Source organism: Lethenteron reissneri, chromosome 54 (assembly GCF_015708825.2).
Source record: "Lethenteron reissneri isolate LAM-NWPU_2019-01 chromosome 54, ASM1570882v1, whole genome shotgun sequence".
Taxonomy (NCBI): domain Eukaryota; kingdom Metazoa; phylum Chordata; class Hyperoartia; order Petromyzontiformes; family Petromyzontidae; genus Lethenteron; species Lethenteron reissneri.
This window is the reverse complement of record NC_083832.1, coordinates 788,095-814,523: the sequence shown is the minus strand read 5'-3', so window position 1 is coordinate 814,523 and position 26,429 is coordinate 788,095. Positions and strand designations below refer to the sequence as shown.

General features: G+C 53.8%; 1 protein-coding gene across 1 annotated transcript; it reads right to left on the bottom strand.

The window, feature by feature from the left end:
* Positions 1-12,431: 12,431 nt before the first annotated feature.
* LOC133356438 (C-signal-like) lies at positions 12,432-26,148 on the bottom strand. Its single transcript, XM_061573968.1, has 6 exons — positions 25,591-26,148; positions 23,503-23,554; positions 20,993-21,180; positions 20,365-20,526; positions 15,134-15,244; positions 12,432-12,813 (listed from the first exon to the last, which is right to left on the bottom strand). Exons 1-6 carry the CDS (start codon positions 25,741-25,743, stop codon positions 12,700-12,702), a joined length of 780 nt encoding a protein of 259 aa, XP_061429952.1. The 5' UTR covers positions 25,744-26,148; the 3' UTR covers positions 12,432-12,699.
* Positions 26,149-26,429: the final 281 nt, after the last annotated feature.

Genomic DNA, 26,429 nt, shown 5'->3' with positions numbered 1-26,429 from the left:
TTGGGTTCTTACAACTTGTCCCACACGGCCCTCGCACAGAGCCTTCCCGCTTGGCAGCTTGACAGCTGCCGTCGCTCCCGTAGCCTTTCCCCACTCCCGATGCAGCTCCGCTGCAGGCTTCCCTCTCAGTCTCTCCGCCCGTGTGCAGTCCTTCAGCTGCTCTCGCTGCAGCTCCACCCGTGCCCGGACACCGCTGGCTGATGGTGCCGAGTCTCACCGCGTGGCGATCTCGCCACTCTCCACCCTCTGCCCTGCGTGGCCTCCTCCTGTCTCTATTCCCACGCTCTCCTCCCGTCTCTTCCGGTTAGCGCCCTTAAGAGCTTACCACTCTCCCCCACGTGACCTAACCCCTCCCCCCGTGACGTCATATCCGCGAGGCCGTTTACGCCCGCATTACATCTGTAACCTGCTGAGGACCACACGGGCAAAGATTTTCCCTACGATGCTCAGCAGGGAGATGCCATGGTAGTTATTGCAGTCCCCACGGTCACTCTTGTTTTTATATAGGGTGATGATGTTGGAGTCTCTCATGTCTTGAGGCATTGCTCCTTCTTCCCAGCACTGGCAGATAAGTTCATAGAGTTTTGTGAGGACGGCGGGTTTCGCACATAAAAGTACCTCAGGTGTGATGCCGTCCTGTCCCGGGGACTTGCCGCTGGCTAGTGAGTTGATGGCGTTGTCCAGTTCCTTCAAGGTTGGAACATTGTCCAGTTCGTGTATCGTTGATAAGGGCTTTACAGCAGCAAGGGCAGCTTCTGACACACCGTTGTCTCGTGAGTAGAGTTCTGAGTAGTGTTCTACCCACCTGGCCATTTGCTCTTGTGATGATGGCCCCTGTGCTGTCTTGATGCCTTCATACATGCCACGGATATTGCCAGTGTCAGAGGCGAGTTGGATCCTACTGCTGAGGTTCAGCCAGTAGTTGTTGGCGCAGCGTCTGGCGGTCGTTTGAGCTGCACTGCGGGCAGCTTTCAGAGCCCTTAATGATCCTGTACTTGGGACTTGCTTGTACTTCAAGAGCGCCATGCACTTGGCTTGGAGGATGGGTTCCAATATAGCCAGGTGTTCCTCAAACCAGTCTGTGTTCCACCTTGTCTGCTTACCGAAGGTATTGATGGCTGAATTGAAGATGGCGTCTCTGATGTATGCCCACTTTGTCTCCACGCTTCCATCTGGTGTGTCGTGTAGGGACTGCTCAAGGCTGTGTTGGAATGATTAATTGAGCTCTGGGAGGGAGGTCTTGGCAGAGTTTATGCATAGGTAGCGCTTTTGTTTGAGGTGGTGTATCTTTTTTGGGCGTAGTCTGACCTTGCTGGATACCAGCGAGTGATCGGTGTCACAGACTGCATTGTGGTAGCTGCGTGTACTGAGTTGAGGAGGGCTCGTTGGGTGATGACGAGGTCCAGTTTTTGCCACTTAAGAGACCTTGGATGTCTCCATGATACTTTATGGCATGGTTTAGTGAGAAAGAATGAGTTTGTGATACTGCGATTGTGGTATGAACAAAGCTCCAGTAGTCTTTGGCTACTGGCATTCATCTTTCCAATGCCGTGATAGCCAAGGCATGCAGGCCACACGTCGTGGTCAGCCCCAAACCTTGCATTGAAGTCTCCCAACAGAAACATGTGCTCAAAGCTGGAAATTTTGCTAATATTGTGAAGCTCTTCATAGAACTGGTCATGAATCTCTGGAGGTGAGTAGATTTTTGGGGCGTAGACACTCAGGATGTTTACATGGTCAGAAGCAGTGAGCAGTCTAATGAGCAGAATCTGCTCGGAGCCTGAAGTCGGTGGATCTATCATGCCAAGGAGTGTGTTTTTGACGGCGAACCCAACACCGTGTTGCCTTTGTTCGGTCTGCTGTTTTCCTTGCCAGTAGAAGGTGTAGTCACTCTCTCGTAGTGAGCCACTGCCAGCAAGCCGGGTCCTCCTGCAGTGCTGAAAATATCCACATGAAGTCTCGCCAGCCCCCTGTCGATAACTGCAGTCTTGCGGATGTCCTCAATCTGAAATAGATCTTTGGATAGTCCCAGAACACATTGTACGTACATTCCAGCTTGCAAAATAAAGGGCTGGAACCTTCTTTCGTTTTGTTTTGCTTTTGTCTGGTGCAGGTGTTGCAGCCCACTTGTCTGGTGATTAACCATAAGCTCCAAGCACCCATTGGAGCAGGTGAGCCGTGGCGGTAAAGCACCTTATTGGCCGGGGGCTGCCCAGCTTGAGGCGGGCAGTAGCTATTCATAGGAGTGCAATGACCCCTCCCACCGACGATGGCAACCCGTGGCGCCCATTTTTTACGACAATCTAAAATTAGCTTATAACTCGTGACTGCTGCCATCCGTGTTTCTTGGCCACGATTAGGTGGCAGTTTTTTCTGGAAATCTTGGGTTACCCATGCGTCAGGATCCCCCCTCAGCCTTGCTGGTGATGTCCAAAGGAGTGCGTAGCACGACGATTGGTACCAGTTTGGCTGCAGGGGCTGCCGGGAATGTGCCGCAGAGCGTCACAAAACCGCCTGAGGGGCCCCACTCCTGATTTTCTGTCGGGGTTTACTCCCTTAGCCATTGACTCTCCCGAGACACTCACAAGACAGTGAGAAAACCGCATAACCCTGGGAGGGGCTCTTACCAGGTACTGACAGCCGGTCCAGCTGTGCCTGGGACTCGCGTAAGGCAGGGTCGTCACGCCCTGAGGTAGTTTATCACAAACTACCCGCTACCAGCTCATGAACAGCTAGAACCACGATAACATGACAGATAATTAATCCCCAAATTACATTCTACAAAATTACTTATAGATTAAGGGGTTGACTTATAAGAATGTTTCATGAGAACATGTATTGATTACCGGAGTGTTGATGATGGGTGATGGTGTTGGTGATGAATGGTAATCATGATGGGTGGGGAAGATGGATTGTGATGATGGGTGTACGTGTACGTGCACGCGGGAGCACGCAAACTTGCCTGTTCAGACTGAGACGAACTGGAACTGATTAAACCCCCTAGCACCCGCCAATCCCAATTTAAACACACACAGCTCACTCGCAGCTCATTCCTACTCATTCTCACGCACAGCCCAACTCACACAGCTCACTCACACGCCGCTGCCATCATCATCATCAATTGTGGACAATCTTACCTATAAAAGTATTTTTGTCTGTCAGTCTGTCTCTCTGTGTCTGTCTCTCTGTCTGTCTGTATGTGGACGCAACTTGTGACGGATTTACCTCACAAACTGTGCGGTTTACGTTTCAAAAAAGTACCCAGATACCACGTGATAAGCCCGGGGGTGAGCCAGCGCTATACCCATTTCACATCCGTCAACTTTAAAGTAGTTAAATGAACAATTTAGTATTTTTTATTATATTACTACACTGAGGGTGTGCCAAAGCATGCATCTGCGCATGCGCGAGAACGATAACCCGTGGTTGCCCTAGCAACGCACACACGCGATCGGTGATGGGAGGGGGGAATTTTTTATTTGCGTTCAAAATGCAAAAAAAATACACAGGACTGAGGTAAAATGTTCACACTGTCATGTCCTCTTCTCCTCCCCCCCACAACCCAATGTGTGCAGTTACTACTATAGAGTCGGTAGATACTACTATTAGAGTCCGTAGATACTACTGTAGTGCGGGCGGGGGGATGGCGGGGGGATGGTGGGGGAGGGGTGGTAGCGGCCCAGCCCCATCCTGTCAAAGTACCACTTCGGCTGGCTGGGAAATCTAGGCGAGGCCGGGGATTCTGCACGGGACTAAGCCTCACCACGGCACTGATAAGTTAGTAGTTAGTATTATAGAGTCGATAGATACTATTATATATATGACTATAGAGTAGGTAGACACAACTGTAGAGTCGGGAGATGCTACTGCTGAGTCGGTAGAAGCTACTGTAGAGTCAGTAAATACTGCTATAGAGTAAGCAGACACTGCTATAGAGTACACATATACTGCTATAGAGTCTGCAGATACTACTATAGAGTTAGTAGTTACGACTATAGTCAGTAGGTACTACTATCGAGTAAATAGATACTACTATAGTCAGTAAATACTGCTGTAATCAGCAGATACTGCTATAGAGTCTGCATACACGACTGTAGTGTGGTGTTTATTCACGCAGTAGTATCTACTGACTATAAAGTTGTACCTACTGACTCTTTTGCAGTATCTGCTGACTCTATAGCAGTATCTGCTGACTCTATAGCAAAATCTGCAGACTCTATAGTAATATCTGCAGACTGTATAGCAGTGTATTGGCGTAATGCGCACAGGGTTGGCAAACAGCAGTTGCATTCATGTACGGAGTTGCAGACAGTTAGGTCAGTTCAGGATAAACAGGTGCAGGTGGGTGGCCTTGGGTGACAGCAGACAGAGAGACGCCAGCAATTAGGGAAAGAGGCAGTGATTGACTGGCTGCAAATGCAAACGCGGGGTAGGCGCCACGGTGGTGAGAGATAGTGGCGATAAGGGGGAGAACACCCCGAGCCGAAAATTATTTTTCCACGTTCGCGAGATTTTAACTCCCTCGCCTCATATTCCGGAGGTCGTGGGTTCAATCCCAACCCTGATGCCTGCTGCTGTATATTTGGAGTTTGCATGTCTCTCTCCCTGTGGTCGCGTGGATTTTTCAACAGGTCTTCCAGATTTCCCCTCCACATTTAGAATCAACGGCATGCGTTTAGAGTATTTGGCTGCTGCTATAAATGTCCACATGATGATGATAAGTAAACTATTCACTGTTTTATATTACCAGGTAGGGCCCACTGAGCTGCTAAGTGGCTCTTGTTCAGAAGCGACCTGGCCACAAATTATAGCTCAACGAAATGGCTTATCACATGGGAATTTATAACAGCCAAATACTCGAAACGTGACGTTGATTCTAAATGTGAAGGGGACCACGGGGAGAGACACGCAAACTCAAAATGTACAGCAGGCGTCAGGATCAGGATCGAACCCACGGCCTCCTGTATACCAGGTGAGGGAGTTAACACCTCGCCACCATTGCGCCAGTCACCCCTCAATACCCCCCCACCCGTGGCCGACTTAGGTAACCTTGTTCTGTACGCGGTGGGAACACGATAGTTACGCACAGATTTCATAACAATGGTGTCCTGGATTCAACCTCATTGGAGACCCACCAATCACGGCACGCCTCTGCAATCCCACTCCACGTAGGGGTACAAGGTTCACATTTATTGCGGGTTTCAGCACAGCGGGTTTTAAAAAGTTGCCAGTACACACGCAGTAAGTGTGCTGCGTAACACTCCATTGCTTGTAATACACGCATTACATATAGGCTACATTATTTATCACTACGCCTTTCGTATGTGTAGAGGTGATACGCGCTGGGATTAGAGATCGTATGCCAGCGCGTAATGATTGGCTGTGTAGGTGGTGACGTGCGCTGACGGTGGAGGATCAGGGGTCAGTGCGGGGTCGTGGGTTACGGGGTACTGATTGGCTGTGGACCGGTGACGTGCTGAGAGGGAGTGATCGGGTGGCAGCGCGGTGTGATTGGTGGAGGAGTGTTAACACGCGCTGGGGAAAACGGATCGTAGAGAGAGTGCGTCGTGATTGGTTCATTAAGGAGCGATGCTCACGTTGAAGTACGCATCAGCTCCGCCTCTCGTGAGCAGGGGCTATAAAAGGGGATGCACACAGGCGTGAGGGCAGTGTGTAACCAGCGAAGAATGAAGACGGGGATGAAGACCTAGGGCCCTGCGGTACCTAGTCCCGCTGTCCTAACGGGACCGGGACTCTGTGTAACCCAGAGGCGAGTGTAGTGTGTGTAGCCATAGGCGTAAGGTCTACACGAGCCGAATGCAGTGTATTGTGTAGCCAGGGACATAGGGTCTACACGAGTCGAGTGTATTGTGTAGCCAGGGACATAGGGTCTACACGAGTCGAGTGTATTGTGTAGCCAGGGACATAGGGTCCACACGAGTCGAGTGTATTGTGTAGCCAGAGGCGTAGGGTCTACACGAGTGAAGGGTATCGTGTGTAGCCAGAGGCCTAGAGTTTACACGAGAGTAGTGGAGTGTGAAGTCGGAAGAAAGGAGACTACACGTTGTATTTTGACACGTAAAGATTTAATAAAAAGTGTGTTCCCGTCAAGAAGTTCCTGCCGTCAATTCCCATACTTCAACTGGCGTCAGAAGTGAAACGGTCTTCCAAGCATGGATACAAGGAGGAACCGTCGGACCCACGGGATTGACCACGGGGACAACCTCGACGACGCGGGCCAGCTGGCATCGGGGGGTGAGGAAGAGGAGTTGCCCACGGGGCAGGATCCGCCGACGGCGCCGGACGAGCGACGGGGGACTGATGCCGTGCTTCGCGAAGCGCACTCCCGTCTGGCGGAGCTGCTGCTCGCCGCCGCGTCCATCCTGGCGGAGATCAGCTCGTCGGGAGGAGCGGGAACGGCGGCCGACGTTCTGCAGGGTCGCCCTGCAGATTCCCGCCAAAACGATTTGGCGATGGCCGCCATTTCATCTGCACCGACTTTTGGCGGGAACGGCCATCACCACGTGGCAGCGGTTCTCCATGCGCGCCCGCTGACGTCACCAACGCGCGCGGCGGACCGCCATCACACACCCGCCGAGGGGGCCGCCATCTTACACACCGACGGGGCGGCAGAGAGGAAGCACGAGGAGGAGGACGACTTCATCTTTCAGCAGCGCCTTCCCACGTTGTCAGCCTTCAAGGCGGAAGGCGGGGATTGGAGCCAATTTCAGCGCAGATTTTTGGCGCATCAGGAGATGTCCGCCTGGTCCGACGCTACGGCACTGCGGGCACTGCCTGCCATGCTGGATGACAACGCGCTCGCGGCCTTCACGTCCGCACGCAGGTCGGACCGCTCCACGCTCAAGGATGCGCTGGCTCTCATGGCCAAGGTCTATGGTCCTCCCTCGGCGTGCCGCCATCATTTTTATGCAAGACGGAAGGCGGACACGGAGACCGTGCTCGCCTACCGCACGGCGTTGCTTGCTCTCGCCGACGCCGCGTTCCCTCGTATGGACGAGGAGGGCCAAGATGCCATGGTTTTGGAGCAGCTGCTCAAGTTGGCGCAGGACCTGGGGGTCCCCATCAACACGGCCGATGAGACCGATATTTCATCCTTACGGGTCGCCACAAGCATACAAGCGCACGAGGTCCTTCAACGTAAACAGGGAGTCGTCTGCAACGCTGCCGTGGCCTCAACTCCGGGCCCAGTTGTCACCGTGCCCCAAGTCGTCAGCCCACGAGAGGAGGCGTTCATCGCGGGACGACCGGGGGACTGGAGATCGGGGGGTCGTTCGCCTCTGCGAGCGGCCCGCAAGCTGGAGCAACCGAGATCTCCGACGACTGTCATCACCTGCTATAACTGCGGCCTCCGGGGCCACGTGGCCTCCGGTTGCCGCGCCCCACGTCAGCGCGCCATGGGACCTCGGCTGGACGACGACCAAGGCCCCAAGTCGTCCCTGCAAACCCCGGCAAGTCGCGGCACCTCACATGCTCGGCCCGCATACTCGGCACATATGGGTCGTCGCGTTGCGGCGGGGGAGAGCCGAGTAGAGTTCGGGGATTCGGTTCAGAGAGGGCGATTCGGCCGGGACCGGGGAGACATTAAATGGTCGGAGTTGGGGCACAGAATAGTGGCTGCCTCAGCGGGTTCATCCGTAGTTACCGGATCTATTGATGGGGTCGAGGTCAGGGTGTTAGTGGACACGGGGGCATCGGCGACTATTATATCGGATCTCATTTATAATATTCTCCCTGTACAATGTCGTCCGCTTCTTCCGTTGGATGTGCCATTTTACGCCGCTAACGGGGGATCGTTGGGCATTATCGGTCAGATTAGGGCATCCATTTGCATTGGTGATATCAAATTGTCGGGACCCGTTTTTGTTTCGTCCTCCCTGGCGGTCCCTTGTCTATTGGGCACTGATATTTTGGCAAAAATGCCCATCAAAATTCTCATTGATCAGCGTTGCATTGAACTACCATCGGGTCGCCGTATTTCATTTTTGACGAGCCCTAATGAAATTCGGACGGCGTGCGCTACCATACAGGCGTTAGCGACACAGACCGTGCACGTGCCTCCGGGTTCACAAATGTTAATTCCCCTCCGGTTGCGGAAGCCATTGGTGAAGGAGGCCTCGGAACAGGGCATGCTTTTGGGTCCTTCTAATAGGGCTGTTGGAGGTCTTGATTTGTCGGTGGCTCACACTTTGGTGGGGGCTGACAGGGATCCGTTTGTGATGGTTTTAAACGCTGGGGCGCGGCCGGCCGTCATTCAGCAGGGCACCGTGCTAGCTCACGCGGCGCGGGTCCCTGCGGAGGAGAGGCTGGTTGCGCAGGCGGATCCGAGTCCCACGAAAAACGTTACATTGAAGGAGGACCTCGATTGGGTTGATTCGCTGTGCGCGGACTCTGACGATTTATCAGCGGTACAGTTGGGTGCGCTGCGCGGGTTGCTCATTGAATTTTCGGATGTCTTCAGTAAACATAAGTATGACATTGGGTGCACGGACCTGCTATGCCACCACATTGAAACGGGCGATGCGGCACCGGTCAGGCAAAATCCCTTCCGACTGAGTCCTGCTGAGAAGGAACATGTTCAGTCGGCAGTTAACGATATGCTAGAAGCCGACATTATTTCGCCTTCCTCCAGTCCTTGGGGAGCGCCTATCGTGCTCGTTAAAAAGCAGGACGGGTCCCTGCGATTTTGCGTCGATTTCCGTCGCCTGAATAAGATCTCTGTGGCCGACGCGTATCCGCTCCCCAGGATGGACGAGTCTCTCGACGCATTGTCTGGTGCGCGATACTTTTCGACTCTTGATTTATTATCCGGATTCTGGCAGTTGCCACTCGACGAAGAGTCTAAGCCTAAGACCGCATTTCGGACTCCAGGGGGCCTGTTTCAGTTTAACCGGTTACCCATGGGACTTCACTCCTCTCCGGCGACGTTTCAGCGTCTTATGGAATTGGTTTTGTCGGGCTTGCAGTGGGATACGTGCCTCATTTACCTTGACAATGTCATTGTTTTCGGTAAAACGTTTGAAGAACACCTCCAGCGATTGAGGGGGGTGTTCTTGCGAATGCGATCGGCTAAATTAAAGTTTAAACCGGCCAAATGCCACCTTTTTCGTAAATCCGTGAGGTACTTGGGTCACATTGTCGACTCTTCGGGGATTTCCACCGATCCTGCGAAGACGGACTGTGTCAGTTCGTGGCCAACGCCCACGTCAGTGTCAGACGTACGCAGTTTCATCGGTTTTGCTTCGTATTATCGCCGATTCGTTGAGCACTTTGCCACCATTGCAAAACCCTTGCACGCTCTAACGGCGAAAGGAGTGAAGTTCCGATGGGGACCGGAGGAGGAGGCTGCATTCTGCTCCCTCCGGGACGCCTTGGTTAGGGCCCCACCCTTGCGCTATCCGGACTTCGTGAGTCCCTTCTTGCTAGACACGGACGCTAGCAACACGGGCATTGGGGGAGTGCTGTCCCAAGTCGTTGGAGGGGTCGAACGGGTGGTCGCCTATGGTAGCAGGGTGTTGTCGCCGGCAGAGCAGCGCTACTGCGTCACCCGTCGCGAACTGCTTGCCATTGTTTTTTTTGTACAACAATTCAGGCCATATCTCTATGGCCGTCATTTCACGGTCCGGACGGACCACGCGGCGCTCCAGTATTCATTGCGGGTCGCCCAGCCCTCGGGCCAATTGTCGCGGTGGTTGGAAGTCCTCCAGGACTATCAGTTCACGACTACGTACCGTAAAGGCTTGCGACACACAAATGCCGATGCCCTGTCGCGGTTGTTGCCTTGTCACAAATGTGCGTGCTTATCGGGATCGGCGCGCTGTAAACCGCCGGTTACGGAAGGTAGGGAGGCGTTGGTTGCGGCCGCGAGCACACCAATTGGGGATGGTCCCGCTACCCCTGGGGGTCAGGACTCGCTGCTCTCAATGTCATTGATTGAGTGGGGCCGTCTCCAAATGGCGGACAGCTCCCTGCTGGCATTGCGCCGCAAGACGGGGGGTTCCGAAGGTAACCACGACCGAACTGGCTCCTACGAGCTTAAGCAAGGCCTATTGATGAGATGGGACAGTTTGTCCCGGCGGCATGCGATTGTGGTGCCTGCTGCTGTGAGGGGGAAGGTTGTCTTGGCCGCACACGAACGCCTCTTGCATTTGGGAGTTAACAAAACGCTTGCCCTGCTTCAGCGTGACTATTATTGGCCGGGAATGGGGGGTGACGTGGTGAATATTCTGAAGGGTTGTGTTGAGTGCGCCAGACGGAAACCACCGCCTGTGCCAGCTAATCCACCGCTGCAATCCATCCAGGTCTCGCGCACTAACGAGCTCGTTGCACTCGATATTCTGGGGCCTTTTCCGGTCACGCCTAGGGGTAATAAGTACCTGTTGGTGGGGGTCGAATATTTTACCCGGTGGCCTATGGCGTGGCCACTCGCCAACCAGTCGGCGGCGGCTGTGACGGACGCCTTTGTCCAGGGCTACGTCCTGGACAAGGGGGCTCCCGAACGCTTGCTGACTGACCAAGGGAAGAATTTTTCGAGTAAATTACTGCAAGAGGTGTGCGACCTGTTGGGTACCAAGAAGGTGCGTACCTCCCCGTACCACCCGCAGACGGACGGGATGGTGGAGAGGCTTAACAGGACATTGACTTCTATGTTGTGCCAGCAGGTGTGTGAGGCGCATGTTGATTGGGACCTGCAGGTCCCTGGGGTCCTCGCCGCGTATAGAATGGCCCCCCATGCAGCTACGGGATTTTCCCCGTTTTATCTGATGTACGGTCGGGAAGCCGACCCGCCCATGGAAACGCAGCTGGGTCTGTCCGCACCACGGGCAAATTCGAAATTGGCAGAGCATATTAAATTTAATATTCATAAGCTGACAGAGGCAAGGGAGGCCGCACGGCTTAATTCACGGGCTCGCCAAATTGCAAACGAGCGGTTGCGGGCACGGAAGGTGTCCGTGCACAATTGGGAACCAGGTGACAGGGCCTGGCTGCATTGCCCGCAGGCACCTTTGGCTACGTCGCCTAAATTGTTGAAGCCGTGGCGGGGACCCGTGGAGGTCGTGCGGGTTGCACGCCCCCAGTGCGTTCAGATAAAATGGGGAAAACGCCGTTGGTACGTCCACCCCTCCCGACTGAAACCGTTCTCGCCTCCGTATGGCCTCCCCTTGTGTCATGAGGGCCGAGCATGTGACGTGACCAGCGACCCTAAGGGGGAATTGTCTTTGCCTGCTCCTCACATGTCTCCGCCTGATCCGCTCCCAGGTGTCTCGGAACTGACAGCTGCCGACCACCGGCGGCCGGATCTTGAGCGGCCGGAGCCACCGGACGGTCGCCAACGTCCCGTCCCATACGACGGACCGGCTAGACGGACTCGCGCTAGGTCGCGCTACTTTGTGTGACCTGCCACGTGAGGAGTCGAGGCAGCCGGAGCGCCTCGGCACTGCGTTTAGTCACAGAGACACTTGGCGCGTTCGGTTTCCGGTGCTCGCTTTTATTGTGTTCGTTTTCCGGTGTTCGCTTTTATTGTGTTGTTCGTCGGGCTGTATATTGCTTCATATTTAAGTGTTGTGTTGTGTTGTTGTTGTTGCGTTACGGGGCACACTGAGAGGTGGAGTTTCTTTGTTACTGCATTGACGTTAGGTTGTGTTGTTGGTTAACAGCCGGGCCGGCTGCAAGCTATGTGGGAGGGGGTGATGTAGAGGTGATACGCGCTGGGATTAGAGATCGTATGCCAGCGCGTAATGATTGGCTGTGTAGGTGGTGACGTGCGCTGACGGTGGAGGATCAGGGGTCAGCGCGGGGTCGTGGGTTACGGGGTACTGATTGGCTGTGGACCGGTGACGTGCTGAGAGGGAGTGATCGGGTGGCAGCGCGGTGTGATTGGTGGAGGAGTGTTAACACGCGCTGGGGAAAACGGATCGTAGAGAGAGTGCGTCGTGATTGGTTCATTAAGGAGCGATGCTCACGTTGAAGTACGCATCAGCTCCGCCTCTCGTGAGCAGGGGCTATAAAAGGGGATGCACACAGGCGTGAGGGCAGTGTGTAACCAGCGAAGAATGAAGACGGGGATGAAGACCTAGGGCCCTGCGGTACCTAGTCCCGCTGTCCTAACGGGACCGGGACTCTGTGTAACCCAGAGGCGAGTGTAGTGAGTGTAGCCATAGGCGTAAGGTCTAAACGAGCCGAATGCAGTGTATTGTGTAGCCAGGGACATAGGGTCTACACGAGTCGAGTGTATTGTGTAGCCAGGGACATAGGGTCTACACGAGTCGAGTGTATTGTGTAGCCAGGGACATAGGGTCTACACGAGTCGAGTGTATTGTGTAGCCAGAGGCGTAGGGTCTACACGAGTGAAGGGTATCGTGTGTAGCCAGAGGCCTAGAGTTTACACGAGAGTAGTGGAGTGTGAAGTCGGAAGAAAGGAGACTACACGTTGTATTTTGACACGTAAAGATTTAATAAAAAGTGTGTTCCCGTCAAGAAGTTCCTGCCGTCAATTCCCATACTTCATATGCATTACGGAATGGTAACGGATTTAAAATGTATGTTAAACGCGGCATGCTGCCGACAAACCCGGTGTTTGCCCGTGAATTTTGACAGTGTTTTTCACCGGCGTCCCCCACCGGCACGCACCGGCCAGCTCCATCAGCCCCGGTGGTGGGATGCCGGTGGCCCCGGGCGACTTCACCAGGCCACGGGTTTGTGCTCGTGGTCGTAGAATCCTCCATTCTCCTCCGGCGTGAGGGTGGCGAGGACGCGCAGCATCCCTGCGACGCTCTCCTGCGCCGTCAGCGGGGCCTGCGCGACAAACGTGGCACTCCTCGTCACCGGCTCCTCCCCGCCCGGCGCCCTTACACCCGGCCGGGAGCTGTCTGCCTGCTCGTTCGTCCGTCAGACTGTCTTTCAGCCTGTCCATCCGTCTGTCTGCCTGCCCAACTGTCTGCTCATCTGTCTGCAAGCCTGTCCATCCATCTGTGTTGCCTATCCATCCGTCCGTCTGTCCGTCCGTCTGCTCGTCTGTCTGCCCGACTGTCTGCTTGTGTCTGCCTGTCCACCCGTCTGTCTGCCTGCAAGCCTGTTCATTCATCCATCTGCCTGCCTGCATGACTGTCTGCTCGTCTGCCTGCCTGTGAATCCATCCATCTGTGTTGCCTGTCCATTCCATCCGTCCGTCCGTCTGTCTGATTGTCCATCTGCCACGTTGTGGATCGGATGACGCGCAGTGAATGTGAGTCAGCCCGCTGTAGAATTATTTGTTGGAGTGGCTTTGGCCGTGGCCGAGACCGACGATGGACAGCTCCGTATAGAACCCACGGGGTGCACGAGTCAGGATCAGGGCAGGATGGGCGCCTCTGCTCGTCTATATGGTTTTGGGAAAAATCCGAGGCTGACGCGGGGGCATGGGCCATGCATGAGTGGGGCTGGAGGTGTCCAAATACATACAACCAATGATTATTATTATCGTCACGGTGGAAAAATGTTCACTACCTCGCCTGGTATGCAGGTCGTCGGTCCGATCCCGACTCCGACGCCTGCTGTATGCTGTATACTGTATTTAGAGTTTACGTGTCCCTCTTTCCCTCCCCGTGGTCATGTGGATTTTTCTCCAGGTCCTCCGTTTATATTCCTCCACATTTAGAAGCAACATCACGCGTTTACAGTATTGGCTGCTATACATTTATTTTGGAAGATGTACGTTTGTCATCTGGCCACATGGACGACCGGCTCTGGAACAATTTTCTCAACCACATCAATTCCATACACCCAGCAATCAAATTCACCATGGTAGAAAAGGATGGCATGCCACCCTTTTTGGATGTCTTAATCAAAAGGAGACCAGATAGCTGGAAAGTAACCCACACTGACGCCTACCTAATATCTGATTCCCACCACCATCCATCCCAGAATTCCCTCATTAAAATGCTACACCATAGAGCTCAATGTATCTCTGACCATGAACACCTGACCAGTGAACTCAAACACGTACACCGGGCTCTCAGGGCGAATGGATACTCTGACTACACAACCCGCAAAGCCATCAACCCAACCGTGAGGAAGGAGCCATCTGAAGATCCAATCAAAACCATCACCTTACCTTACATAGCAGGGATAACCAAAAAGATTTCCAAAATATTGAACAAACACAAGATCCAGGTCCGATTTAATACAGTGCACACAATTCGTGACCTGATCCCATCTGTGAAGGACAAGATTCCTGACATGCAATATCGCAGCGTCTACAAACTAAGCTGTACCTGCGGCAGCAATTACATTGGGGAAACCAAACGACATGTCTCGGACCGTGTTCGTGAACACAAGGCAGATCTGAAACACGGCAGGACCAATACTTCTGCCTTAGCTGATCATTACTTTCTTTAATACGGCTGGCTCGCATGAAATTTATTTCTCTAAGACGATGGTACTTTGCAAGCCGACTGGATATCAACAAAGATTCGTTTACGAAGCCATCCATATATACAGACACAGACACAATTTCAACCGAGACGACGGTTTTAAACTCAGCAATCATTGTAAAGATATCATCAACCACTTTGGGTCATGACTTGAATTTGTGTTTCCTTGTCAACCTCTACCATCAGCAGTGTGGATAGGTGTAGCGAGGTGCAATTTCCCCCCCCCCTCCCATCTCTACCCCTCCCCCCCTATCTCTGCTCCACCCCCCTCTCTCCCCCTGTCTCTCCCCGTCTCTGCCCCATTCCTTCCCCCCCCTCATTTTCAGATGGGTGTACCGAGGTGCAATTCCTCCCTCCTCCAATCTCAACCCCTCTCTCCTCCCCCCTATCTCTGCCCCACCCCTTCTCTCTACCCGTCTCTTGCACAGCTCTTTCCCCCGCCCACTCACTCTGGAGCCCTTATAGGCAGCTACATTTGGAGGCTTGCCCCCTCTTTTCTCTCCACCTGAAGGAAGACCGCTTGTGTTGCGATTGAAACGTCGTGGATTTTTTGCTTTGAATTTTGATTTTTTTCTATCTACGTGACTTTACTGAAAGAACCAAGAATATATATCTCCTAGCCACCTTCGTGAGTTCACGAAGGCGCCGGCGCGGGGCTTCGAGGTTTGCGGCTGTCCGGAGCGAACTCCTGCGAGGGTCCCTACCTCTGGGCCGCCCATGTCCGTCTTGACCCAGCCTGGGTTCACGCTGACCACAAACACCCCCGAGGTCTGCAGGTCACGCAGCAGGCAGCGCGTCACCATGTTAAGAGCGGCCTGGGGAGGGGCAGGGAAGGGCGGGGGGTAGGGGGTGGTGGGGGAGGGGGCGGGGAGTGAGGAGGGGGACACAACTGCAGCACGGCTCTGGGCCACCACCTCTCTCTCCCAAGGGCCAGCTGAGTTTGAGTTTGCCGACGGGTAAACGGCGCTTGGCCAGGAGGGGTAGCACCTGGCCCATCTGTGTTGTTTGTCGTTGTCGTCGCCATCGTCGGGGTGGTATCCGACGTGACGCTGGCGAGTGGTTTTCATGTCGGGGTTGTCGAGAGAGAAACCCGGCTATGTGCACGCTGGAGGATGAGGAGCAGAGCAAGCGGTCGTCTTGCCTATTCGTAATTCGAGGACCGTTTCACTTTTTAAATCACCGTCTTAAAACTCACTGATTTGTACTTGCAGACTTTCCCTGTAACTTAAGAATAAAAAACGATTATGCTGTCTGATTGGATTACTCTGCAATTATTATTAGTCGCTTCTATCATAGTGTAATAAAGCTCGTTGAGGCGACTTCTGGAATCCGTCTTGTATTCAACTTGTATTACAGCTTTCCTTCACGCTGCTGACAGGCAGCGTGAGAGGGACAGATAGAGAGAGACACACTACCACGTGGCAACCTGGAGCGCCGCTCCCGCGTGGCCCCCTTCCTCTGTTCGTTCCCGTTCTGACCACGTGTCGTTCCTCTCCACCCCTATTTAATACCCGGGTCACGTGGTACGTTTCCGCCAATCCTCGTTAGCCTCCATGGAATATTCCAGGCCCCCTCGTAAGCTCCCGGGACCACGCCCCTGACTCCTCTCCCCATTGGCTGTGGCCAAAGCCAGCAGAACCAATCCTTACAGCTGTCACCTTTCCATTACGTCAGGGTCACGCCCCGAGGCTTCCCCCCATTGGCTATAAACCAGGACCGGCAGAGCCAATCATCATGACGAGTTGTGATACGTCAGTGAGCCGGATATATCCTCACATTACAATAGTACTGTGAATTTTTTGGAATTTATAGACTCGTCAATTAGATTGTTATTGTCAGCTTTATTTTACGCTCAGATTGTATATCTACTTGTGAGTAGTTTTATTTTCATGTCCAGCGCTTTGAGATACTTCAATATGACAGGCGATTTATGAACTAGAGGTTGTTATTCATTTAAAATATAGGTTACTATTATTTTATTTGGCAAACGTGAGCACCACTTACATTACGCGATGACAGTCGGCGTATTACATTCGAGTTGTGAGTTCCAGTTTAAAGTATATTCTGTGTAGCCAGGTGACAAATCAAGAGACCCGGGATAGGAGTCTCCTTTGCAACACAGAGACGTGGGTCACCAACAACAGAAAAAGCAGCGGCAACCAAAATACCCCGAGGGATCGGTCGAAAATCGCGCTGCGAATGCGAGTCAGCGTTAAATCGGAAATAAATATTGCATTCCCTGCAGCGTAAATCGACATTCGTCTCCAGATTAATTGCTAAGCGAAGCCATGGGAACATTCAACGGAGACATATCGGGGCGTGACAGTGGCGAGATGTTAACTGGTATGCAGGAGGTCGTGGGTTCGATCCTGACCCTGACGACTGCTGCATAATTGTTTGCATGTCTCTCTCCCTGTGGTCGCATGGATTTTTCTCCAGGTCCTCCGGTTTTTCCCTCCACACTTAGAAACAAAATCACGTGTTTAGAGTATTTTGGCTGCTAAGCATTTGCACGTGATCGTCAGCCACTTCGTTGAGCTACCAATTGTGGCCAGGTAGCTTCCGAAAAGGAGCTACACAGCAGCTGAGTGGGGCCTCACCTGGTACAAGACAAAACTTGTTTAGTAAATGGTTTAATAGGGTGACTGCAGGGCTGACAAGCAAACAAGGATTTGTGTAAAAGCTTGGGCAATGAAGGGCGTGGAGTGTGGGGCTCGATTGCCAGAACTGGATGGTCCGGGTGTCAGGAATCTCAGAAATGCAGTCCCTCGTGAGCAGTTTGGATCAGTGGGGATGGCAATACCTTCTGTCTGGGTTTGACACAGATTTGACCAGGGCAGTTGGGGAATCGGCATCTGTGTTCGGGTGGCGGCAGGAATTTGTGTACCGAGATGTGGTACCGGGCATTGTTGCCTTCTACCGCGTGACAGTAGACAGCGCAGACATCACTATGTAACACATGTTTTGCTCCTGGATAGTAAGTGTTATTTCGTAATTGCTTATGCCTAAAAAGTATAGAAAATGGTTATTATTCCCCACAAAACTTTGCTTTTGTGACTAGGACAGTGATATTTTGAAACTGACCTATTTTCAATGAGAAAACGGGTGAATTTGTATCTTTTCGTTCACATAAAATCAGTAAAAAACAACATATGAATCAAAATAAACATGTATTTATACTAAAATAATACAAAAATTACTACAAAAGATTTAGAAGTGCGTAGTTTTTCGAGATTTATGATTATACTGTAAATCACTTTCACAAATCAGCCCCCAAATGTAGTCTCCCATCATGTTCTCGTTATACTGTTCTTGGTAGCGGCGTTCAAAGTCCAGTATATCCTGGTGGAAGCGCTCGCTTTGCTCCTCCGAGTACACTAAAATGTTCTCCTTGAATTTATCAAGATGAGCATCAAGGATATGGACTTTGAGGGAAATCCTACAGCCCATTGTGCCGCAATTCTTCACCAGAGTCTCAACCAGCTTCACATAGTTTTAGACCTTGTGATTGTCCAGGAAGCCACGAACCACTGTGACAAAGCTGTTCCAAGCCTTACTAGTGAGCTTCTTGGGGAATTCATTGCACTCCAGGATCTTCTTTATCTGTGGTCCGACGAAGATACCGGCTTTGACCTTTGCCTCCGACAGCGTAGGGAAGAAGTCTTGAAGGTACTTGAAGGCTACCGACTCCTTATTTACAGCTCTGACAAATTGTTTAATAAGGCCCAATTTGATGTGCAGTGGTGGCATCAGCACCTTCCGGTGGTCCACCTGTGGCTCCCACTTGTCGTTGTTCCTCCACCCAGAGATCCCGTTCCGCTGTAGCCATTTCCGCCTGTGGTAGTGCGCCTTGGTGTCCCTGCTGTCCAAAAGCAAAGATAGCAGGGAAACTTGGTAAAACCACCTTGGAGACCCATTAGGAATGCCACCATTTTGAAGTCTCCGATGACCTCCCAGCCATACTCATCATACTTCAAGGCGTCCAGCAAGGTCTTGATGCTGTTGTAATTCTCTTTGAGGTGCACCGAGTGAGCCAGGAGAAGAGACGGGTACTTGTTACCATTATGGAGCAACACGGCTTTGAGGCTCCTGGATGAGCTGTCAATGAAGAGGCGCCACTCATTCTGCTTCCAGGCGATTCTGATTGCCTTGAACAGACTGGTCACATTGTGGCAAAAGCAGAGCCCATCTTGGTGGGTGAAGAAGCTGCAAAAATGTTGGTGACGCTTCCTCTGATCTTCGACTTGTACGCTTTTATCCAAAAGGTTACACTGCTTGAGCCTAGATGTCAAAAGCTTGGAATTGGACTTGGTGAGACCAAGATCTCTGATCAAGTCGTTGAGGTCTTTATGGTTGGGGTAGTATGGGTTTCTCTCCTCAGCTCCACTTCTGAAATTGTCATCTGGATCTACGTCTTCCTTGCTCTCCGACTTGCTGCTCTCTTCTAAAGACGACTGCTCTCTCTCCAGAGGAGTGGGTACGGGGGGCTTATGGCAGTGTGGCACTGGGGCAATGGATGAAGGAAGGTCAGGATACATGATAGCAGGTGCATTCTTGCCAGTCCGACGTTTGGAACTTCATGGCTCTTTTCCCCTCTGTACCATCCTACAAAAATACATTTATTTCACCCATGTGTAAGAGATTCTCGCAACATTTTCCATATATGATATATTTTTCAAAAACCTTGAAAAGTGTAAAACATTTAAAAATTAAAAACTTTAACAATTTGAAAAATTCTAACTAATTTTATAACATAAAATTCCAAGCAACAATTGTCCATCTTCCCTTCCAGAGTTTTTTTGCATTGCTCGCAGGTGAAATGAGGTGCCCAGGGTTTGTCTTGATCTCCGACAGGCATGCCGAAATATGCCTTGTAGGCCTCACACATCTGAGCAGATGCTTCCACAGAGTACTTTTTCGCTCTTGTCTTGATAAATTGGCCGCAGATATAGCAAAATGCATCTGCCGGATGCTTGCAGCCTCTTGATGCCATCTCACAAAAATGCAGATATGTATCCACTTAGGCAGCTGGAACTAAACTGAACTGGTGGGCTTAAGGCCCCTGTATTTATACTATTATTTATATTACTCGTAAGTTCTAGAATGTTCTAGAAGTTACTCCAAGTTTACTCAGCACTGAATCTATCTGAAATGTTCTTGAAAATAGGTAAATTTCAAAATGTCACTGTCCTGGTCACAAAAGCAATGTTGGTGGGGAATAATAGCCATTTTCTGTACTTTTGAGGCATAAGCAATTAGAAAATAACACTTACTACCCAGGAACAAAACAAAAATTGTTACACAGTGTAATTAGCAGTGTGAGGGAGTGGTGAGGGAGCGGTTCTCCTGAGGCGGCATTCCACAGGCGGATCAAACTCCGTGCTGGCGCTGCATTACGCAGCAAGCCCAACCTCGCAGCGTCGTGCCCCCGGCTACGGCGCTGCGACGGGGTGGGAGCCAGAGACAAGCGGAGGCGGTCGAGACGAGCAGAGTCGGCTTGGGCGTGTGAAGATGCTGTACGCATGAACGCGCTGCAAACACGCTGCACCCACGCTGCATGCACACATGCCCCTAACAAACACCCAGTGTAGGGTACACACCTGCGCGTGCACGTGAGCAGTGTTCACAGCACACGGCCGCATTGTGCGCATACAAAGATCCCCAGTTTAAACTCAATAGACTGTTGAGGAAAGCGCTGTTAGCGAGTATCACACGAAGCGGTGGGTGGCCGGCACCACACTCCGCCGCCTTTGTCTCCATTCCTGGCGATATTTACACACCGCACCAGGCACTCGTTTGAGTCGACCGAGGTAAGGCCTGGAACCGGTTCAAATAATCGTGAGAGGAGATCTAACTCAGCTGGACGGGTTCGTACCGTGGCGCACTAAGCGCTTACACCACCGCTCCCCAGGCTCGTGGGCGTTGTGCGGCGCACCTTGGCGGCCGGGTAGGAGTAGCCCCACTCGCCCGTGGGCGCCAACGCAGCCAAGTGCAGCGAGCCCAGCATGGACGAGATGTTGGCGACGATGGCGCGACCCCAGCCCAGCGGCTCGGCCTTGTTCCGCTCGGCGGCGATGCGCAGCTGTGGGAGCAGGGCCTGGTCGGGTGGGGGAGGGGTGGAGGTGGGTGAACGTGGGCCCCTGGCTGACAACGGCCGCGGCCGTGCGAAGCTGGGAAGCTGCCCGTGAGGAGCTCGGCCCTGTCCCCCTCCGGCGCGCAATGCCGGTGCACGGCACCCGGGCAGCAGCGTGGCTGGCTGTCGACAAACTACAAGGCGCACGTCTCGCGAACGCCGCTCCAGAATTCGCTACACCGCGCACAGCCATTCCGCGCAGAGGCGCTGGAAACCGCAGAGAAAAGCGTGGAAAAAGGCAGCCGGAACCGGCACCACCAACATTTAAAATAACAATGTCAGCTTGTAACGCGCGCAACGTTCGCCCACTAACGTGGAGCGAAATCGACTCGAAGAGAGGTGAAGAGGAAACAAGCCGCGAGCTGGAGCCAACAATTGCCCAAGCTCTGCAGTCCTCTCCATCGCACGGGAGGTGTTCTCGCGGCCGCACCTGTGTGATCATGAGCGGCGCCACCACGTTCACGTTGTAGTTGTGCATCATGTCCTCGGCCTTGACGCTTCCCAGCGGGGCCATCAGCGCCACGCCCGCATTGTTGATGAGCGCGTTCAACCCCTCCCCTGCCAAGGCCTTCTCCACGGCGAGCGCCAGAGCGGCCACACTCTCCTGCGAAGTCACCTCTCCAGGGGCAAAGGGGGTCACGGAGGCGAGGGCAAGAGGGGATGAGAAGGGACGCCTGTGCATCTGCACGACCGCCCACCTCCGTGTTTGTGCCGTAATTGTTCAGTGGCCACTCCGGCTCACATATACACTGTGACACACACACTGCGACACACACACTGTGACACATACACTGACACACACACACTGTGACACATACACTGACACACACACTGTGACACACTGTGACACACACACTGTGACACACTGTGATACACATACACTGTGACACACACACTGTGACACACACACACTGTGACACACACACTGTGACACACACACACTGTGACACACACACACACTGTGACACACTGTGACACACTGTGACACACACACTGTGACACACTGTGACACACACACAAACTGTGACACACACAAACTGTGACACACACAGACTGACACACTGTGACGCACACACACACAGACTGTGACACACACAGACCGGTTTTAACATTCGGTGTCTCGTCAACGATCGGGCTTGCTGGAACCGATGCTGGTGAATCGCCAGATGTGTGTAGGCAAGGACTCTCTCGGTTAGACATGGATCCCATAGCTCAATGCCAACTCTGTAACGCACAACGAGCACCAAGCAGTCGCTCATGTCGTCGTGGGCCGCGTGAATCACACAGCAGGCTGCGGCGGTGCACGGCGAGTCCTGAGCAGAGGCTGCAGGGGCCGGAGGGAAGAGGGAGACGCAGTGACGTAGAGACACAGACGCAGAGACAGACGCAGAGACAAAGATACACAGAGACAGATATTGAGAGAGTCAGGACACGTAACGGAAGATGGACTGCCACTTGGCTATTGGATTATCCAGAAGAAAAAAAATCCACTGCAGGGAAACTCCTCTCATCTGCGACCCTATGAAACGACTCCCAATATCCACGTGCAGCTGCAGGGTCCAACTATCCGCAATTTTACCCCTAACGTGTTGTGCTCGCGATAATGGAGGGGGGGGGGGGGTTGGCGCGGAAAATCCATCCCACCACCCGCGCTGTTATCTGCGATTTTGTACCCCGCGGATAACAGAATCCGCTACCTCCCTCCTCCTACACCACTGGGATAAGAGCCCCCCCTCCTCCTGCCCCCTCCCTTCTCTGGATGCGATTGCTATTTTGGCTTCCGAATGCACAGCGCTCTCCGTTTGTGGCGAGCTTACGATCGGGAGCGGAACGAACGAGACAGAAGCACGGCCGATGCAGCGGCACAAAAGGGTTCACTCGCAGCGCTCGGGGAATCGCCACGCGGGGGTCTCGCGGACAGAGCCACCCGGGCGGGGAGAGGGTCAGAGGGGGGCCCACGGAGATTCCCAGAGGTAATGGGGAGTAGAAAGACGCGGGCCGCGCCTTGCACTGAATCTCGACAGGGCTCGCGGAGCCTCGCTGAATCTCGCCGAGGCTCTTAGAACCTAAAAGAGCCTCTTTGAACCTCGCCGGGGTTTCTTTGGGCCACATTCCTGTGCCGTGTCTGGGCAGCCTCGCGACTGCGAGCGCGGCGCGATGGCGCGACTGATATCGCAGCCTCACGACATCCAAGGGCACGAGCGAGAGACAGGGAGGGAGACGTTTCTCGCGCTCGCTGGTATGGACATCTGTGAAAGAAGACGTTGGCAGGAGCCATCCTCAGCACGAGTCTTGAGCCTCAGCTGCGAGGCTCTTCCCGGTTGTCACCACGTGCAACGGTGGTGACAACGCATCTCAGGCTCAGGGGTGACTGTGGCAGGCGAAAAGGCTCCAGACGCTCTCCCCGCCCCGACCAATCCCACTCCCTCCGCCCCTACTGGACGTCTGCAAAAAAATAGCTTCATCGCTCATCAGAGTGGTGGCCAAACACGCCGGACGTGACCGCTTCTCTCGAGTCTCAGGGCTTGACTTCAATAGGGTCCTGGCCCAAGGGTTACGCAGTAATGGCCAATGCCGCCGCTGCTACTGCTGGTAATTTTTGTTTTAGCATTGGGATGTTTGGCCAATTGAAGTTGCAATGTGCGTTATCTTTATCTGTGGGGGGAGGGGGAAACAAACCGGGGAACGCAGAGGAAACCCACGCAGAACGGGGGCGGGAACACACGCGAACTCCACACGGAAAGTCGCCCACGTTGAACATCCAACTCAGGAGTTGAGAGACAAGAACGTTACCCCTCCATGGTGGAGGATACACAGAGTGAGAGGGGACACCGGGGAGACACGCTGAGGAGTGAGAGGGACACCAAGAAGTCACGCAGACACTGCAGCGTGAGAAACAACACCGAGGAGACACCGATGAGTTGCGGCGTCTCGCCTCACCGAGCTGCAGCACCGTGAGCTGGGGGTGAGCGCTCGCCAGCTCCTGCAGCGCCTGGGACACGGAGAGCGAGAGAGAGAGCAGGGCCCGTCCAGTGGCAGGGAGTACACCACCAACACGCAACCAGGCAACCAGGCAACCACGCAACCACGCAACCAGGCAACCACGCAACTAGGCAACCACCAAACCAGGCAACCATGCAACCAGGCAACCACGCAACCAGGCAACCACGCAACCAGGCAACCAGGCAACCACGCAACCAGGCAACCAGGCAACCACACCACGCAACCAGGCAACCACGCAACCAGGCAACCACGCAACCATAAAACCAGGCAACCACGCAACCAGGCAACCACACAACCAGGCAACCATGCAACAAGGCAACCACGCAACCAGGCAACTACGCAACCAGGCAACCACACAACCAGGCAACCACGCAACCAGGCCACCACACAACCAGGCCACCACGCAACCAGGCAACCACGCAACCAGGCAACCACGCAACCAGGCAACCACGCAACCAGGAAACCAGGCAACCACACAACCAGACAATCACGCAACCAGGCCACCACGCAACCAGGCAACCACGCAACCAGGCAACCACGCAACCAGGAAACCAGGCCACCACGCAACCAGGCAATCACGCAACCAGGCAACCACGCAACCAGGCAACCACGCAACAAGGCAACTACGCAACCAGGCAATCACGCAACCAGGCAACCACGCAACCAGGCAACCAGGCAACCACGCAACCAGGCAACCACACAACCAATCACGCAACCAGGTAACCACGCAACCACACAACCACGCAACCACACAACCACGCAACCAGGCAACCACGCAACCAGGCAATGACGCCACGCAACCAGGCAACCACAAAACCACGCAACCTGGCAACTACATAACCAGGCAACTACATAACCAGGTAACCACGCAACCACACAACCACGCAACCAGGCAACCACGCAACCACACAACCACGCAACCACACAACCACACAACCAGGCAACCACGCAACCACACAACCACGCAAACAGGCAACCACACACCCATGCATTTACGCGACCACACTACACATCAGTTAAACAAAGACGGTCACATCGTGCGCTTTCAGATGGACATCTGCGACCGTCTGGAACGCTCTTACTTCGGATATTAGGAAGTCACTGGGGCTATGCACTTTTAAATCATCCTCTAGATGAAAAACTCTTTAGAAAACTTTTTTGTGTTTAGTTTGTTGTCCTTCCCCCGCATTTCTGATTAGCACGATTGGCTACGCATGGTGCGAAAGAAGTTCAACAAACACACGTACAAACAACCACACAACCGTATCACCAGACAACCACTCACCCAGGCAACCACACAACCACGTGGCCACCACCACCACCTCCTCCACCACTACCTTCTCTGTCATCACCACCTCCACAACCGCCGTATCAACCTCAACCGCCTCCACCTCCGCTACCACCGCCATCAACCATAATCTATGCCACCATCACTACCATCGCCATTATCATAACAATCATCACCACCACCGTCACAATCACTACAATCACAATTGCCACGCTCCTCACGGGGGGGAGGGGGGGGCTCGGCCTGCAGCATGGACACCGTGTAGGAGAAACGTCTTGAGATCGCGGGGAGCAGTGCATCTTGATTGGTTAAGAATCACCGCCACGATCACTGTTGGGGCAAGTGCTGTTAGCGAGCACCTATGAAGGCCGGCACGGCACACAAAGGGGTGGGGTGGTCAGCACCACGCCCGGGCGCCTTTGTCTCCCCAGTGGCGATGGTGACACCACACCAGGTACTCATTTGAGGCTGAGTCGACCTAGGAGAGGTCCAGGACCAGTTCGGATAATTGTTACTGGTGCTTGCCATGAGCGGGAATCGAACCAGGGTCACCAGGTTCGTAGCGCTAACCGCTACACCACCGCTCCTCACAAAGATCCCCCTACAGCCTTCACAGACTGTTGGGGCAAGTTCTGAGCCAGAACGGGTATCGTAGCGCAGCGCGCTAAGCACCACCCGCTCCCCCTACGATCACCACCGTCATCACCACCACCACCACCACCAGTCACCACCGTCACCTGCGCGCCGGCCCCGTCGGGGTCCCTGCAGGTGGCGAGCACGCGGGGGCCGGGGTCCGCAGCGCCCTGCGGCAGCGGCAGCAGCTGGCGCACGAGCTCCAGCCCCAGACCCCGGTTCGCTCCCGTCACCAGCACGGAGCGCGGCGTCGCCATGGGGTCGCGAGACGAGAGAGAGGTTCGGGGTTGAGAGGAGCGAGGTGAGAGAGGGGACGTGATAGTGTGTGAGAGTGTGAGGTGGGAGAGGCAGTGAGCGAATAGAACAGAGAGAGAGGAGGTGGGGGAGGCGACGATAAAAGAGCGAGGGGAGTTTGCCGGGAGGAGGTGGAGGCGCTCCTCTCGCAAAGCCGCCGCCACCGCCTCTTGAAGTGCAACGCCTCCCGCCCTCCCCCAGCCTACCCATTGTTGCAGCAAACAGCAGTCGCTGCTGCTGACGGACTGCAAGCACGCGACTTGGTTCCGCGCAACATGCGTCTCTTGCGGTCTTGGAGCATTCTAGCAACACGGTTCTGTTTCGACACATTCAACTGTCACACTCCACACATCCAACCGTCACTCAATTGCTGCACTCAACTGCGTGCTCAATGGGGATGGCCGGCACGGGGGGGGTGTGCTGTTGCGTTCACACAGCCACACGGAGCCAGGCGAGAGTTGCAATCGGGCTGCTGCACGGGGTTGAGGGCCTCCAAATCGTCCCGCTCAAGAGGCACGGATCCCGGGCCTCGCGTCCCACCCAGCGAGCTCCTTGCAGCGTTGCGCTCGTGTTCAACGACCCGTGGCTGACGGGATGTGATCGTTTGGAATCGATTACCAATCGCCGACTCGGGGGGCGGTGGGAGCAC